This window comes from Pleurodeles waltl, chromosome 4_2 (assembly GCF_031143425.1).
Source record: "Pleurodeles waltl isolate 20211129_DDA chromosome 4_2, aPleWal1.hap1.20221129, whole genome shotgun sequence".
Taxonomy (NCBI): Eukaryota; Metazoa; Chordata; class Amphibia; order Caudata; family Salamandridae; genus Pleurodeles; species Pleurodeles waltl.
The window spans coordinates 1,070,626,157-1,070,643,465 of record NC_090443.1 but is presented as its reverse complement, the minus strand read 5'-3'; the positions used below and the strand labels follow the sequence as shown (position 1 = coordinate 1,070,643,465).

At 49.8% G+C, this 17,309-nt stretch overlaps 1 protein-coding gene across 1 annotated transcript; it reads left to right on the top strand.

The window, feature by feature from the left end:
• The first annotated feature begins 395 nt into the window (after positions 1-395).
• Positions 396-1,997, top strand: LOC138294056 (nucleolar and coiled-body phosphoprotein 1-like). Its single transcript, XM_069233303.1, has one exon. It carries the CDS (start codon positions 396-398, stop codon positions 1,995-1,997), a length of 1,602 nt encoding a protein of 533 aa, XP_069089404.1.
• The last annotated feature ends 15,312 nt before the right edge of the window (positions 1,998-17,309 follow it).

The following is a 17,309-nucleotide window of genomic DNA, read 5'->3' as shown; positions in this document are numbered from 1 at the left end:
CCATCAGAGCGAACAACAAGGCTCCCAAAGGGCCAGTGCCCACAGCAACGCTGGGCTCCCGTCAGAGCGAACAACAAGGCTCCCAAAGGGTCAGTCCCCACAGCAATGCAGCGCTCCCGTCAGAGCGAACAACAAGGCTCCCAAAGGGTCAGTGCTCACAGCAGCACAGCACTCCCGTCAGAGCAAATGACAAGGCTCCTAAAAGGCCAGTGCCCACAGCAGCATAGCGTTCCCGTCAGAGCGAACGACAAGGCTCCCAAAGGGTCAGTGCCCACAGCAACGCAGCGCTCCCATCAGAGCAAACAACAAGGATCCCAAAAGGCCAGGGCCCACAACAACGCAGCGCTACCGTCAGAGCAAACAACAAGGCTTCCAAAAGGCCACTGCCCACAGCAATGCAGCGCTCCCACCAGAGCAAACAACAAGGATCCCAAAAGGCCAGTGCCCACAACAACGCAGCGCTACCGTCAGAGCAAACAAGGCTCCCAAAGGGCCAGTGCCCACAGCAACGCAGCGCTCCCGCCAGAGCAAACAACAAGGATCCCAAAGGGCCAGTGCCCACAGCAACGCTGGGCTCCCGTCAGAGCGAACAACGAGGCTCCCAAAGGGTCAGTCCCCACAGCAATGCAGCGCTCCCGTCAGAGCGAACAACAAGGCTCCCAAAGGGTCAGTGCCCACAGCACCGCAGCAGCGCTCCAGTCAGAGGGAACAACAAGGCTCCCAAAGGGTCAGTGCCCACAGCACCGCAGCAGCGCTCCCGTCAGAGCGAACAACAAGGCTCCCAAAGGGTCAGTGCCCACAGCAGCACAGCACTCCCGTCAGAGCAAATGACAAGGCTCCCAAAGGACCAGTGCCCACAGCAACGCAGCGCTCCCGTCAGAACAAACAACAAGGCTCCCAAAGGGCCAGTGCCCATAGCAACGCAGCGCTCCCGTCAGAGCAAACAACAAGGATCCCAAAGGGCCAGTGCCCACAGCAATGCAGGGCTCCCGTCAGAGCAAACGACAAGGCTCCCAAAGGACCAGTGCCCACAGCAACGCAGCGCTCCCATCAGAGCGAACAACAAGGATCCCAAAGGGACGGTGCCCACAGCAATGCAGCGCTCCCGTCAGAGCAAACAACAAGGATCCCAAAGGGCCAGTGCCCACAACAACATAGCGCTACCGTCAGAGCAAACAAGGCTCCCAAAGGGCCAGTGCCCACAACAACGCAGCGCTCCCGCCAGAGCAACCATCAAGGATCCCAAAGGGCCAGTGCCCACAGCAACGCTGGGCTCCCGTCAGAGTGAACAACAAGGCTCCCAAAGGGCCAGTGCCCACACCAGTGCTCCCGTCAGAGCAAATGACAAGGCTCCCAAAGGACCAGTGCCCACAGCAACGCAGCACTCTCATCAGAGCAAACAACAAGGATCCCAAAGGGTCAGTCCCCACAGCAATGCAGCGCTCCCATCAGAGCAAACAACAAGGCTCCCAAAGGGTCAGTGCCCACAGCACCGCAGCAGCGCTCCCGTCAGAGGGAACAACAAGGCTCCCAAAGGGTCAGTGCCCAAAGCAACGCAGGGCTCCCATCAGAGCAAACGACAAGGCTCCCAAAGGGCCAGTGCCGACAGCAACGCAGGGCTCCCGTCAGAGCAAACGACAAGGCTCCCAAAGGGTCAGTGCCCACAGCAACGCAGGGCTCCCGTCAGAGCGAACGACAAGGATCCCAAAGGGCCAGTGCCGACAGCAACGCAGGGCTCCCGTCAGAGAAAACGACAAGGCTCCCAAAGGGCCAGTGCCCACAGCAAAGCAGCGCTCCCGTCAGAGCAAACAACAAGGATCCCAAAGGGACGGTGCCCACAGCAATGCAAGGCTCCCGTCAGAGTGAACGACAAGGCTCCCAAAGGACCAGTGCCCACAGCAACGCAGCGCTCCCATCAGAACGAACAACAAGGCTCCCAAAGGACCAGTGCCCACAGCAATGCAGCGCTCCCATCAGAGCGAACAACAAGGGACTGAAAGGGCCAGTGCCCACAGCAACGCAACAGCGCTCTCAAACGCAGAGCGCCCGTCAGAGCGAACAACAAGGCTCCCAAAGGGCCAGTGCCCACAGCAGCGCAGCAGCACTCCCGTCAGAGCGAGCAATAAGGCTCCCAAAGGGCCACTGCCCACAGCAATGCAGCGCTCCCATCAGAGCGAACAACAAGGCTCCCAAAGGGCCAGTGCCCACAGCAACGCAGGGCTCCCATCAGAGCGAACAACAAGGCTCCCAAAGGGTCAGTGCCCACAGCAGCACAGCGCTCCCATCAGAGCGAGCAACAAGGCTCCCAAAGGGCCAGTGCCCACACCAGTGCTCCCGTCAGAGCGAATGACAAGGCTCCCAAAGGGCCACTGCCCACAGCAACACAGGGCTCCCGTCAGAGCAAACCACAAGGCTCCCAAAGGGCCAGTGCCCACAGCAACGCAGTGCTCCCGTCAGAGCGAATGACAAGGCTCCCAAAGGGCCACTGCCCACAGCAACGCAGCGCTCCCATCAGAGCGAACAACAAGGCTCTGAAAGGGCCAGTGCCCACAGCAACTCAGCGCTCCCGTCAGAGCGAAAAACAAGGCTCTGAAAGGGCCAGTGCCCACAGCAGCGCAGCAGCGCTCCCCTCAGAGGGAACAACAAGGCTCCCTAAGGACCAGTGCCCACAGCAGCGCAGCGCTCCCGTCAGAGCGAATGACAAGGCTCCGAAAGGGCCAGTGCCCACAGCAGTGCACGCTCCCATCAGAGCGAACAACAAGGCTTCCAAAAGGCCACTGCCCACAGCAGCGCAGCGCTCCCGTCAGAGCGAGCAACAAGGATCCCAAAGGGCCAGTGCCCACAACAACGCAGCGCTCCCGTCAGAGCAAACAAGGCTCCCAAAGGGCCAGTGCCCACAGCAACGCTGGGCTCCCGTCAGAGCGAACAACAAGGCTCCCAAAGGGTCAGTGCCCACAGCAATGCAGCGCTCCCATCAGAGCGAAAAACAATGCTCCCAAAGGGCCAGTGCCCACAGCAGTGCACGCTCCCACCAGAGCAAACAACAAGGATCCCAAAAGGCCAGTGCCCACAGCAACGCAGGGCTCCCGCCAGAGCAAACAACAAGGATCCCAAAGGGCCAGTGCCCACAGCAACGCTGGGCTCCCGTCAGAGCAAACAACAAGGATCCCAAAGGGCCAGTGCCCACAGCAGCACAGCACTCCCATCAGAGCGAACAACAAGGATCCCAAAGGGCCAGTGCCCACAGCAGCACAGCGCTCCCGTCAGAGCAAACAAGGCTCCCAAAGGGTCAGTGCCCACAGCAATGCAGCGCTCCCGTCAGAGCAAACAAGGCTCCCAAAGGGTCAGTGCCCACAGCAACGCTGGGCTCCCATCAGAGGGAACAACAAGGCTCCCAAAGGGCCAGTGCCCACAGCAACGCAGGGCTCCCGTCAGAGCAAACAAGGCTCCCAAAGGGCCAGTGCCCACAGCAACGCAGCGCTCCCATCAGAGCGAACAACAAGGCTCCCAAAGGGCCAGTGCCCACAGCAACGCAGCGCTCCCATCAGAGCGAACAACAAGGATCCCAAAGGGCCAGTGCCCACAGCAACGCAGGGCTCCCGTCAGAGCGAACAACAAGGCTCCCAAAGGTTCGGTCCCCACAGCAACACAGCGCTCCCGTCAGAGCAAACAAGGCTCCCAAAGGGTCAGTGCCCACAGCAACGCAGCGCTCCCGTCAGAGAAAACAACAAGGCTCCCAAAGGGTCAGTGCCCACAGCAACGCAGCGCTCCCGTCAGAGAAAACAACAAGGCTCCCAAAGGGTCAGTGCCCACAGCAACGCAGCGCTCCCGTCAGAGAAAACAACAAGGCTCCCAAAGGACCACTGCCCACAGCAACACAGATGCGCTCCCATCAGAGCGAACAACAGGGCTCCCAAAGGGCCAGTGCCCATAGCAACATATTTCTTCTGTCAGAATGAACGACAAGGCTCCCAAAGGGCCAGTGCCCACAGCAACCCAGCGTTCCTATCAGAGAGCGAACAGCAAGGCTCCCAAACGACCAGTGCCCACAACAGCGCAGCAGCACTCCCGTCAGAGCTAACGACAAGGCTCCCAAAGGGCCACTGCCCACAGAAACGCAGCGCTCCCGTCAGAGCATACGACAAGGCTCCCAAAGGGCCAGTGCCCATAGCAACGCAGCAGTGCTCCCGTCAGAGCGAACAACAAGGATCCCAGAGGGCCAGTGCCCACAGCAATGCTGCGTGCCTCCCTCGCTTCTTTCTCTGGGGTAGCCGACGACACGACCTTGAGAGTAGGTTTGAGGGAGTATAATTGACAGACCGAGCATCCTTTGAAAATACATTGTCATGGTTTCAATAAGGGTGGGAATGAACCAGTCACTTTGAAGTTCTGCTATTATGTGGTCTTTTTGCTGTGTGTGCTGACAAGTGCAACTAGGGCAAAGCTATGTTGCCAAAGCTCTGCGGCATGACGGATTTCCCTGTGGGTGGGTGTCAGTATATGAGATTGTGTGCGGTCTGCGTGCAGCCACTTGTTACCATTGCTCCTTTTCTTCAGGCAATGCTGTTTCCTGTAATTCCCTCAAGTATAATCCTTCGGATTCCGTGTAAGGCTTGTCCTGAGTGGGTTCCGCCTCTAATGTCTGTTGTAAAGTGAGTACATGTGTATCCTCAACCGCACCATAAGCTGCCCTTTTTGCAGATTGGTCAGCTAATGCTTTTCCCAGGATACTAAATCTTTGCTCCCATTATGAGCAGAGCATTTTACCACTGACATGCGTTTAGGCAGAGTCAGCACATTAATTAGTAACTCTAGGAGGTTCCAGTGTGTGACGGGTGTGCCGTCTGACTTCAGAAACCCTCTCCTTTTCCACCTTCCTGTGCTGGAGTGCACCACTGTGGTGACATGAGCTGTCTCCGAGTAAAGAGTTAGGGGCATATTTATACTCCGTTTGCGCCGGAATTGCGTCGTTTTTTTTTACGCAATTCCGACGCAAAACTAACTCCATATTTATACTTTGGCGTTAGACGCGTCTAGCGCCAAAGTCCATGGAGTTTGCGTCATTTGTTAGCGTGGACACCTACTTTGCGTTAATGATATGCAAGGTAGGCGTTCCCGTCTAAAAAATTGACTCCGAGGCATGTGCGCCGTATTTACACTCCCGGGCAAAATTCACGCCCGGGAGTGGGCGGGTCAAAAAAAATGACGTACGGCCGCTTTTGCGACGTTTTTTAGCGCCTGGAAAAGGCAGGCGTTTGAGGGACCTGTGGGCTCTGAAGGAGCCCAGAGGTGCCCTCCCATGCCCCCAGGGACACCCCCTGTCACCCTTGCCCACCCCAGGAGGACACCCAAGGCTGGAGGGACCCATCCCAGGGACATTAAGGTAACTTCAGGTAAGTATTATTATTATTTTTTTTTGTGGCATAGGGGGGCCTGATGTGTGCCCCCCTACATGCCACTATGCCCAATGACCATGCCCAGGGGACAGAAGTCCCCTGGGCATGGCCATTGGGCAAGGGGGCATGACTCCTGTCTTTGCTAAGACAGGAGTCATTTCTATGGGGGTTGGGAGTTGAAAAAAATGGCGCAAATCGGGTTGAGGCGAAAAATTTGCCTCAGCCTGACTTGCCCCATTTTTTTAACGCCCAAGCTCCATATCCCCCTACGCCGGCGCTGCCTGGTGTACATCGTTTTTTTCCACGCACACCAGGCAGCGCCGCCGGCTAACGCCGGCTAACGTCATTGATTAAATACGGCGCCCGCATGGCGCTTCAGAATGGCGTTAGCCGGCGCTAATTTTTTTGACGCAAAACTGCGTTAGCGCAGTTTTGCGTCAAAAAGTATAAACATGGCCCTTAGTCTTTCCCGAGCTGTGGGTGAGGGCTTCAAATAATGCTGTCAGTTCTGCCGCCTGTGCTGAGAGGTGGGGAGGAAAGTTAGCTGTGCGGTGACCTGCAGCTTTTCTGAGGGTGTGTGCCTCTGAACCGTTACTACTGCTGTCCCTGTGTGCCTTCCCCATCTCTTGGTCCATCATGGACGAACCGTCGATGAACTGTACCTCACTATCCAGGCTGAGATCCTCCAGGGGTTTTGTGGAAGGGACCCTCATGATCATGCCCGGGAACCCTTGCATGTCCATGGAGTCTTTGGATAAGGGCACGGTCCCTTCTTTTAGACAAGATTTTTTTGCCCCGATCAGGAAGTGGTAGGGCATGTTATTTACCAGCACTGTCACAGTAGGCTGCTCTTCAGACCTTTGAGTTACTTACAGTACGGGACACATGAGAGTGGGTGTGTGGATCATACACCGGATGAAGGACTGGCCCATGTTGGTCTTATGGCTTATCTGGTTGTGGGAGCAAAAGGGAGATTGTGACCCAGTCCTACTTCCTCAAATCCTGCTACTATGTGCTTTATTCTTTCTAAACCTCTGTGATGGGACCATCATTGGTGCCACCGTCTTCTGCATTATTGCGGCCACAGCTGTTCTGACCAGGACCGTCTGCTCCCAGTTCAGGGATTTTGCAGCGACGTCCTGGTTCCGTTATGGCCATTTCTTGCTCTCTCTTCCCTTCTTGCCATAACTTGCCTTCTTTCCCACCTTATAAGGCACTGTTGCATGTAGGGGAAATACCTGTAGGATGTCTCTTTCCGTACCGGATGCAGTCCTCCGCCATAGCTACGTCCTCTGTCTCTAATGACCCTCCCCTAGGCCAGGACCGGTCATTGGTCCCCCTCCCTAGTCCAGTCTGCCAGCAAGTTGCAGAACGGGTGTGCAAAGAATTCCACTTAATTTATCGCTATTATCTCCCTTGGGTCAGCCTGCAATTGTCATGCATGTGGGCCCAGCAATACTCACTCTTATTGTTGGGTCCCAGGACATCGGGATTCCTTTTCTCCCCCTCGTTAGTTCTCTCACTGCCCAAAATTGCTATGAGTTTCCATGGTGTGTGCATTCTCTGTGTCCTGATGTTCAGTGCCCTGAACGCATCGGACAGGGGAGTTGAACTTCGGGGAGTTCTAGAGCTGGACAGGAGTGGTGTTGGGAGTGCCTGGGATGGTTGGCCTGTTAGACTGTCCTGTCTAGACCTGATGGATTTTTGTTGGGTAGGTGCCCCTTGGGCTCCCTTGACAGACGGATTGGTGTATCCTAATGGCAGGATAGCAGGCATCGGGGAGAGCACCTCTGTACCTACATAAGGTGGGGGAAGTGTGGGCACCTTGCATGCTGATTGTGGGTTCGTGTAATTGGCCTGGGCTTCCTCAAAAATAGCTCATAATTCTCGTAATGGTTCTCTTTTGTCCTTCTTTTGCTCTGTGTATTTTGTTCCAATGTGTGTTCTAGTGTGTTCAATTGTGTTGGTGTCAAAGGTTCCCTCTTTTGGCCAGGGGAACGTGTGTGCCATAGTGTACATGTGCAATTTGTAGCAAAACTTGCTGAGCTTTTAAGCCTGTGTGGGGAACCTGGTTTGCATATGCTTTAGAGTTGGTTTCATGATCAATTTGGCTAGTCCTTTTAGGGGATAATTGCTCTTCTAACTTTTATCTTTTTAGGGGATCTTAAGTTATACAAGTCTAATTTTTCTATTTTTAGAGAAATTTAAATTTTACTCTGGTACCTGGGAAATATGAACGCGGAGATTACTAGTTCTAATCAGCTCAACGTTATTCACAGATGCATAAAAAATAGACATTTAACAAATGCAAATATCAAGGCGTATGAAGGATCACAAACTAGGAAAAAGTGCAATTGTTATCTCGGACAGCATGAAATTTGGCATCAAAATAGGGAACCTAATTTTGGTATCAAATAGCAATTTGTGAGAATCAGGAAAGTCTTCATAGCATATTAAATCATCAACGAAAACACAACACTTAAGACAAACACAGTTACATTCATTTACTAGCGTCACAATATCAAAAGGACACCATTTAACTGGCACGTAGGGAAACTGACAAAGTACCAAGTGGTGACTTGGCTACATATATCCTAGCCCGCTCCTAGCAAATTCTATCCTGTGACCAGGGGAAGCTCTGCACAGTACTTGGGACTAAGTGTACCTGATCATCTGGTGAAGATAACAATTTATGTGGAGAGAAAAAGGATGACTTCAACAACCATAGGCCCTTCTTGGCCAAACACAATCAATGCCTAATCTCCTGGATCCCAATCGTCTAATTTCCCTAACTTCTGAATTACCCCCTATATCACACCCACTGGTTATGCGTACCATCTGTGCATGCCTAGTGGTTTAAGCGACACAACAATACCTTTCTCTTCTTTCAGACATCAATAGTGCTAGGCACTGAGAAACCCTTTTAGACTAGACAGCAAGATTGAAGTGCAGACCCTATATCACACCCAGGGCCTATGCATACCATCTGTGTAATGCCCAGCGGTTCAAGCGAAAGGCATCTCTTACAACAGAGGTGCTGCCTCTATATCACACCCAGGGCCAATGCGTATCACCTGTGTCACGCCCAACGATCCAAGTGATCACCAACCCAAATATTAAAAATAAACAATATTCACCTTTCCTGATGCTGAAGTTAAAAAAAAAAGGTTTCCTAGTCTGCCTCACACCAAATGATAGGACTAAAGCTCTGATCTAGTCTCTTACCCTCATGGCAGCAGCTTCAAGATGGACCTCCATCCCACGGATTCAGAAGAACTTCCAATTGATTGTGGCGTCTGCTCACCTTTCTTGTTACGCAATTGTGAATCCATCCAGGCGGGGTCCCATTCCTTTGGTGGCAGTTAGGTCAGAGGAACCAATCAGCTCCTGGCTGGCTTGCCAAAATGTGCTTGAATGTGAATTTACCTTAAAAAACAAAAGACAAGAGGTACTGGCAAAACAGGAACAGTTTGTTTAATTAAACATTACAGCCGGGTGAGCAGTTACAGAACTGGGGTCTGAGGACTGTCTCTTGATGTCCATCAGTTTGCAGTAAGGTTTTATACATTTCTCTGAGCACCATAAAGTAATGAAAAACACTCCTTTCTTGCTTGGGAATGCGAACAGTTGTCATGGAGTCATAAGTAACGGTCCTGATAACAAATGCGGATGGGCCTCGACCTTGCATGGACACAATGTGGGCCAGAAAGTTCATGTCCAGATGTTCAGCCTGAGGGACACGTGGTTTTTGTGTGTGCTGTGTTGTGATTGGCTAAGTGTTCCTAACTACATCTGGCATCTAACATTATGGTATTTTTGTGAATGTAATCATCCCTCTGGCCATGTGTGTTTTATTAGGGCCAATGTCCTGGGACCATTGCTGTGTCGCTGTGCCTATCTGTAGGATTCGATCTAGGTTTCATGTTTGCGCATTTGCCTGCCAGCTACATGTCACCCCACCTCTGGCTTGTCAGTCAGTAACCTCAGACATAGGTCTTAAAGCCTGCTGGACCACAAATATAGTTGTCGGGACTGATGGAGAGTTCACAACAATAATAATAATGGCGATGCAACTTCATTGTTATACGTGAGTGTATCATTGTGTGCTTTGACGTCGACTATTCCAATATTAACAGCATCATCTCAGTCGATGTTGACTCGTGCTGAGATTCATAGTAAACCAGAGCAGGAGCACAGAGAGCAGAATTGCTGAAATTGCGTCAGCAGGTTCTTCTGCGGAATATGAAATTTGGTGTAAGGCTGGAGACACAGTAGTCTCTGCAGGCCCTGGGTTGTGAGTCAGGATATCAGCATGTAATGGATTTGTAGAGCTTTGCTGGCCACCCATGAGGCGATCCAGGCGCTGGATCACTGTACTCTTCTTGGGGTAGTTCCTTCAGAGTAGGGAGAGCTGGAGAGATTCTACTTTGAAGGTACTTTGGTGTCCAAAAGCTGGGGTCTGTTGAACAGAATCAACCATATAATGCTTTTAATGTGAGCAACGGACACCTTTTTGTCCATGTGGCTTCTAATCCAAGGACTAGAAGGGCAGGTCTGTAGAGAGCCCAACACTTGTTTAACAACAGTATTTTTCGAGCTTTGAGAAGACACCCGTCAGCAGCTTTGGAAACGGTATCTTCACCGCCAGAAAAGCTGCAATGCATCACACTGAATCCTTCAATTCTGACCCCTTGAACATTCTGCAACAGCTTTTGCTGAGTTTACAACAAAGGTTGTGGTTCCCGGTGAGGTTCAATATATTGAGGTGTGATCCATCCATAGCTGGGTCAAGCTATGGATTTATATCACTACTAATGAATATACATGGGCATGAATACTTACAATCTTTGGGGCATATTTATTATTGTTTTGCGCCATTTTAGTGTCATTTAATTTTGATGCTAAAATGGTGCAAAGTTAACTCCATAGTTATATTTTGACGCTAGACCCGTCTAGCACCAAAATATAACACTTAGCGCCATATTGTGGGTGCGACAAACTTCCTTGCGCTAGTTAGATGCAAGGTAGGCGTTCCCGTCCATAATATCACGCTAACCCCCAACACCTTATTTATACTCCTGTGCAGAAATGACGTGCACGGACTAGGCGGACCCAAATAATGGTGCTAAGCCTGCTTAGCACCTTTATCTAACACCTGGGTCTGCCAGGCGTTAGGAGACCTGTGAACCCATTTCCCTGGAGCCCCAGGAACACCCCCACCCAACCTTGCATGGGGCCCTCTGCCTGGCACTCAGTATGATGGCCATGCCCAGGGGACACTGATTCCCTGTGCTGGTCATTGGGGTTTTGGGCATGACTCCTGTCTTTAATTAGACAAGAGTCATGTTTGGGTGGCAGTGCGTCAGGAAATTACGTTAGGCTGGTTAGTCGCATATTTATTATGCCCGCTGTAATATGACCATTTTACAGTCTTTTAGATTGATCCCCACAAAATTAGCTACTTGCATCAGTCAGAGCTTAAGCATCGCCTTTGATTTTTGATGCATTGCTGAAGTTGCATCAGTTGTGACGCCAGCTTTTGGGGCTTCACTTCACCCTTTCACTCATCTATCCGTCCACCCTTTCAACCAGCCATCCATCTGCCCTTTCTTTCACACATTCATCAGTTCTTTCATTCATCCATCCTTACATCCATCCTTTCACTCATCTACCCACCTATCCTTTCACTCAGTCCGTCAATCAATTATTTCACTCATCTATCCATCCATCCATCCATCATTCCCCCTTTCACTCATCCATCCTTACTTCCATCCTTTCACTCATCAATCTATTTATCCTTCCATCCTTTGACTCATCCACCCATCCATCCTTTGAACTCATCTATACAGCCTTTCAATCCATCCATCCATCCATTTACCCCTTCACTCATCATCCATCCTTTCTCGCACTCATCCATCCATCCTTTCTCTCATCATCTATACATCCTTTCACACATCCATCCATTCGTCCATCTTTCCTCCCTTTCATTCATCCATTATTACATCCATCCGTTCACTCATTCATCTATTCATCCACTCCTTCACTAACCCACCCATCCACCATTTTACTCATGCATCCTTTCTGGCATCTATCCTTTCACTCATTCATCTATCCATTCACTCACCACTTTACTCACGCATCCATTCTGCCATTCATCCTTTCACTCACTCATCCAGCCATCCTTTCTCTCATCATCCATACATCCTTTCACACATCCATTCATCCATCTTTCCTCCCTTTCATTCATCCATCATTACATCAACCCTTTCACTCATTCATCTATTCATCCAATACTTCACTCACCCACCCATCTACCACTTCACTCATGCATCCATTCTGCCATCCTTTCACTCATTCACCTTCCTACTCTTCTTATTCTGAGCCTTGTCTGCTGAGCTGCAGACAGAAGAGGCCCTTCAAGAAGATGAGGGCCTCAGTTTGTTGCCATTCCGTCTATCCAGCCCATCAATTTCCAAACCTATCCATCTATTTCCAAACCTATCCTTCAAATATACCCATCCTTTCACTCAATCGTCCATCCTTTCACTTATCCATCTGTCTTATCATTCATCCATCCATCCATTCATTCTTTCAGTCATCCATCTACCCACCCTCTTGCTAATCCCTCTACTCTTTCACTCATCCATCCACCTTTTGATCCATCCATCCACCCTTTAACTCATTGATCCACACTTTCACTCATCCATCCATCCTGTCACTCGCCCATCCATCCATTCACCCTTTCACTCATCTATCCGTCCATTCACCCTTTCACTCATCTATCTGTCCACCCTTTACTCCAGCCGTCCGTCTGCCCTTTCTTTCACACATTCATCAGTTCTTTCACTCATACATCCTTTCACTAATCCACCCATCATTACATCCACCTTTCACTCATTCATCTATTCATCCACTCCTTCGCTCACCCACCCATCGACTACTTCACTCATGCATCCATTCTGCCAGCCTTTCACTCATCCACCTTCCTACTCTTGTTATTCTGAGCCTTGTCTGCTGAGCTGCAGACAGAAGAGGCCCATCAAACCTCCCCCCCGCCGTAGTTGCAAATAATAAGCAATAGGTAATCTCATTTATTCTTTTGTATAAGGCGTGCTCCTTGTAGGCAAGTAACACATACATCAGTGTACTCAGTCATAGTGACTGGTAACCACTGGTGCTGTCAGTTCAGCAGGAGCACCACATGTCGGAGCTTTGTCACCTGGAAACTTCAATTGCTGTAAATAGGCAAAGTCTCTGGGTGAAATAACACAGTGAGGATTATTTCTGCAAGTTAGTTGCCAAGATCTCAAAGCCTCCATTGCTATCCACCGCACCATCACATTTGAACTACTGACAAAACCCTGGGCCTCATTTACAAGGATTGACGCATCGCTGCATTGCGGTAGCAATGCGTCAAAAAATGGTGCACTGAAGCAAGACAGGTTACAACTCCATGCATGCGTCGTCTTTACAATCTGAGGCACCGTGGGGTAAGGTCGCAAGGATGTGTCGAAAATTCTGACGCATCCGAGGAAACTCTGCTGCAATGCATCAGCCCCATATGTGGCGCATTGCTGAAGCTGGCACCACAACTGAAGCAACTTCAGCAGTGCATCAAAAATCAAAGGCGATGCTTCAGCTCTGACTGATGCAAATAGCTAATTGTGTGGGGACCAATCTAAAAGACTGTCACATTACAGCGGGCACAGTCTACGTGTGTATGTGGACACCTGAGTATGTGTGATATAGTGAGTGGCAGTGTAATGTGAGTGCATCCAAGTATATGTTGTAATGTTACTTGGAAATACATATATCACTTACCTTATGTCTGTTGTTACCTGTTGCCCTTTGGAGTATGCTGGCCTGGACTTGGGGACCCCTTATTCCATGGAGAAGTGACAATCCTGGCCTGTCCCTTACAGGGAGTATACAAGGTCACATAGCCTTGCTGCAGTGGATGATGAAATCATAGGTGCCATGTTCCCAGGTTGGTCAAGGGGTCCTACAACATGACTGCACATGTGTAGACCCACTACTAATAGAGTGAATGTGCAAAACAGACATATTCCAGTGTGTAAATTGACTTCAAATGGTCAGATTTCTGTCACAAAGCCACTGCATCAGTTCCTACGCCTAGGTTAAAGAGGTGTAGGAATTTTGACACATTCCAGGCTTAGTGCAACGCATCTCAAAGATGCGTCACACATTGAAAAACTTGTAAATATCACCGCCTCAGTTCTAAGTGTTTTTTTATGAGGGAACACCTACCCTGCATACATTATAAACTGTGTGGCGCAGCCGGTTCCAGTGCAGGTATTTTCTGGACCCAATGCATCATTTTGTACATAAAGCGCAACATGTAGAAGAGAATGTGCCGCCAACACAAAAACAAATATGACGCAAAAGTGGCGCAAGGTCTTTGTGAATGAGTCTCCCAGTAACTGTAAGTCCGAAATGGGAAGAAATAAAGGGTTTTAAACCAAGTTACTGGTGATGAGGGCCTAAATCTACCAACTTCATCAATTGTTGCCTTCATTTGTTTTGTACATTTCATCCATCTTGGCCACACCCTCATGTGTAATGTGTTTTAATTGGTTGGATGTTGTGGGATCTGAGGTTTAGTTGCTTGGGGTGACGTGGAAGTGGGTGACTCTTGGATTGTGTTGTGGAGTGTGTGTTTCATTTACAGATAGGTTGTTGGTTTAATGAGGTTGGACCTGTATTGTAGGTTTGTTGTGTTTTTTGGTTGGTGTGGTTGTTCTGTTTAGGGTTGTGGTAGTTATTTGGAGGCCTGGTGATGGGCATTGGCCGGATTGTTGAACTGGTAATTGGAAGTGATCACGCTGAAGCTGGTCGAGTGACCAATCTGAGGGTGGTGAGAAATATTCTACACAAAGAGACCTTCAGCGCTGCTGTTGTACCCCTCAGCACCCAGCAGGTGGGTGTTTCACAATGAGCTAATTACCCCACTGAAAATCCCAATGTGGCTGCCACATCACTTCAAACATCATATCTTTAGGGCCCAAAATGGTTGGAGAATTAGGCTATTTCTACTGCTCAAATATGGTCAAGTCGCATGTTGTGCCTTTTTTCCCAAGAGACGGCACATAATGCACTCCAGACTCAACTTATACACCAGGGGCAATGGTGCAGACCTGGGCCCAGGGCTGTCATTTTACCATTTACTTCTGGGCACAAGCTCTTTACTCCCAATGCAGTTTTAAAGATAGCACCTAGGCATGCGTTGATGCTTCAGTGATCCCTTTGTCCCAGACACAGCAGCAAGGTCCTCATGGGCTGAGACATATATCTACGTAAGAGTGGATCCCCAAGTCTTAGATTTAACAGCGTTCTATATACTATGAGGAGGTACAAGTGTGTACATATAGGGGTGAGATGTGTCTATATATGACTGGGCACTAATGTCTTCAATACAGCGAAAGAGATACAAATCAGGTTGGTTTATTTGTCCATGTTGTTGTTACCCCTCATGTTGAGCATAGAACCGAGAGGTGCACATATGGCTGCAGCATTTATACTTGCAATAGTCATTCCAGTGCCTCGGTTACAGTGGAGAGATGCATGTAAAGACCAAGATGCATATACGTGTGGCTGTGAATCCCAACCTGTATACAGTCTATAGCAGTGGTTCCCAACATGCGGTCCGGTGACCCCTGGAGGACTGCAAAGCCTCCTCAGGTGGTCCGTGGCTGCTTAGAAAATTCAATAATATTAACAGATTAGGCTCCCAGCTTTCAGTAATGACTCACTGGGGGTTCCCCAGATTCCAATAATGATTCAGTGGGGGTCCCCGGGTTCCAGTACTGATAAAGTGGGGGGTCCACAGAAGTCAAAAGGTTGGGAACCACTGGTCTATAGATATATATGGGGCAGTACCATACATCCATGTAGAAGTGGAGCCCATTTTCCTAAGTAAAATGTGGATGTACACACCCCGTAGTGTGGTGTTTGTCAGAGGGCTGGGAATTTAAAGCTCTGTACTATGGCGTTTGTTACAGAGTTCACAATATAGCACCCATTTGTCAGGACCAGTGTATGTGTCCATGTAGCAATGAGCCCCAGTATCCTACAGATAACGGAGAGGGAAATACGCCCAGAAAGACAATGTGTAGGACAGGAGGCAAAGTGTAAAAAAGATGTCTCATGGAACGACCTACATGTATGACTGCTGCCTCCCCGTTGCAGGTTCCACAGATGATGAGGAATGCGATGAAAGCAGTGGAGATGAACAAGAGGACATTGTCCAGTCCATGAGGCCACCATCACTAGAGACACCATCAGTTGTGTCAAGCACCACACCGGTGGAGCTGCTGGGGTCCTCAGAAGAAGGTATGACTGCTGCAACGAACAGCGATGTCAACATGCAGCCTGAGCCTATTCATGGGATTCAAGAGGAGCAACCCTGTCTGCAACAATGTAGCAGCAAGCAGCTACAGACCCCGCAACACATCAAGGAGGAGCGGGAGTCTTTGGAAGACGATGAGGCTGCTCCAGTGATCAATCCTATCACCATGAAACCTGGAAAAACTCAAGAGGAACAGCAGTTCCCACCACCATGTAGCAAAAGGAAGCTGCAGGCTCTGCAATGCATCAAAAAGGTGCTGGAGCACATGGGCCAGCACAGCAGGGAAGACATGGAGGCTGCAGTTCAGGATGAAGCTTGCACACGCCAAACTATTGATAGGATCATCACAAGCACGCAGGCAGTGACACGTGCTGTCATGGAAATGGTCAGGGTAAACACCAGTATTTGCTCTGATCTGGTCTCATGTCGAAACATTTTTGCACGCTCTTGCCAGGGCCTCAAAGCACTCCTTGAAAGACAAGAAGCAACCTGTGCAATGATGAACATAAGCTACACCAGTGGCAGCGGCAGGCGGACACTGGCACAGTTAATGTGTTGTGGCATGACATCCCGGACGCCACTATCCAGGATAAGGAGAAGGGAAGGAAAGACCAGCCATACACCTAGTCAAAATCCTAGGGTCAAGGGCCGGTGTAAAAAGAGAAGATGAGATTTTGGCCACTGTTGTGGTCAGACTGACTGTGTCCTTTGGAGTGGGATTAAACCTACTTAGGAGCAAGCATCTCAGCACTAGTGTTTATGCCTATGTGTCTGGTAATTCTCCATGTGCAACTCCTCACTCACTATTTACTGTTTTGTGGGTGCATGTGATCACCTTCCCCCATCTTCCTCCCGCATGTTCAGAGGTCAATAAAAGTGTTAAAGTTTAGCCTTGTGATGGTCATTGACTTGCGGGATGTGGTAGTCACAGTCATCAGGTTGTGGGTGGAGATTGTTGTGGTCGTCAGTTTGTAGATTTCTGGTTGCCATGATCACCTACTTATGTGTGATGTTGTCATGGTCACCCACCTATGTGTGAGGTTGTCATGGTCACCCACTTATGTGTGAGGTTGTCATGGTCACCCGCCTATTTGTGTGGTTGTCTGGTCACCCACCTTTGTGTGTGATTGTCATGGTCACTCACCTGTGTGTGGTTGTCATGGTCACTCACGTATGTGTGAGTTTGTCATGGTCACTCACCTATGTGTGTGGTTGTCATGGTCACCCACTTATATGTGTGATTGTCATGGTCACTCACGTATGTGTGAGGTTTTCATGGTCACCCACCTGTGTGACGTTGTCATGGTCACACACTTATGTGTGTGGTTGTCATGGATACCCACCTATGTGTGTAACTGTCATGGTTACCTTCTATGTGTTTGGTTGTCTTGGTCACCCACCTATGTGTGGGGTTGTCACGATCAGCCACCTATGTGTGTTTGTCATGGTCACCCACCTATGTGTGTGGCTGGTATGGTCACCCACCAATGCGTGAGGTTGTCATGGCCACTCAACTATGTGTGTGGTTGTCATGGTCACCCACCAAT

Bases quoted from the DNA above. Each gene is read 5' to 3' on its own strand.
- LOC138294056 (XM_069233303.1), top strand. From the start codon at position 396: ATGCAGCGCTCCCACCAGAGCAAACAACAAGGATCCCAAAAGGCCAGT.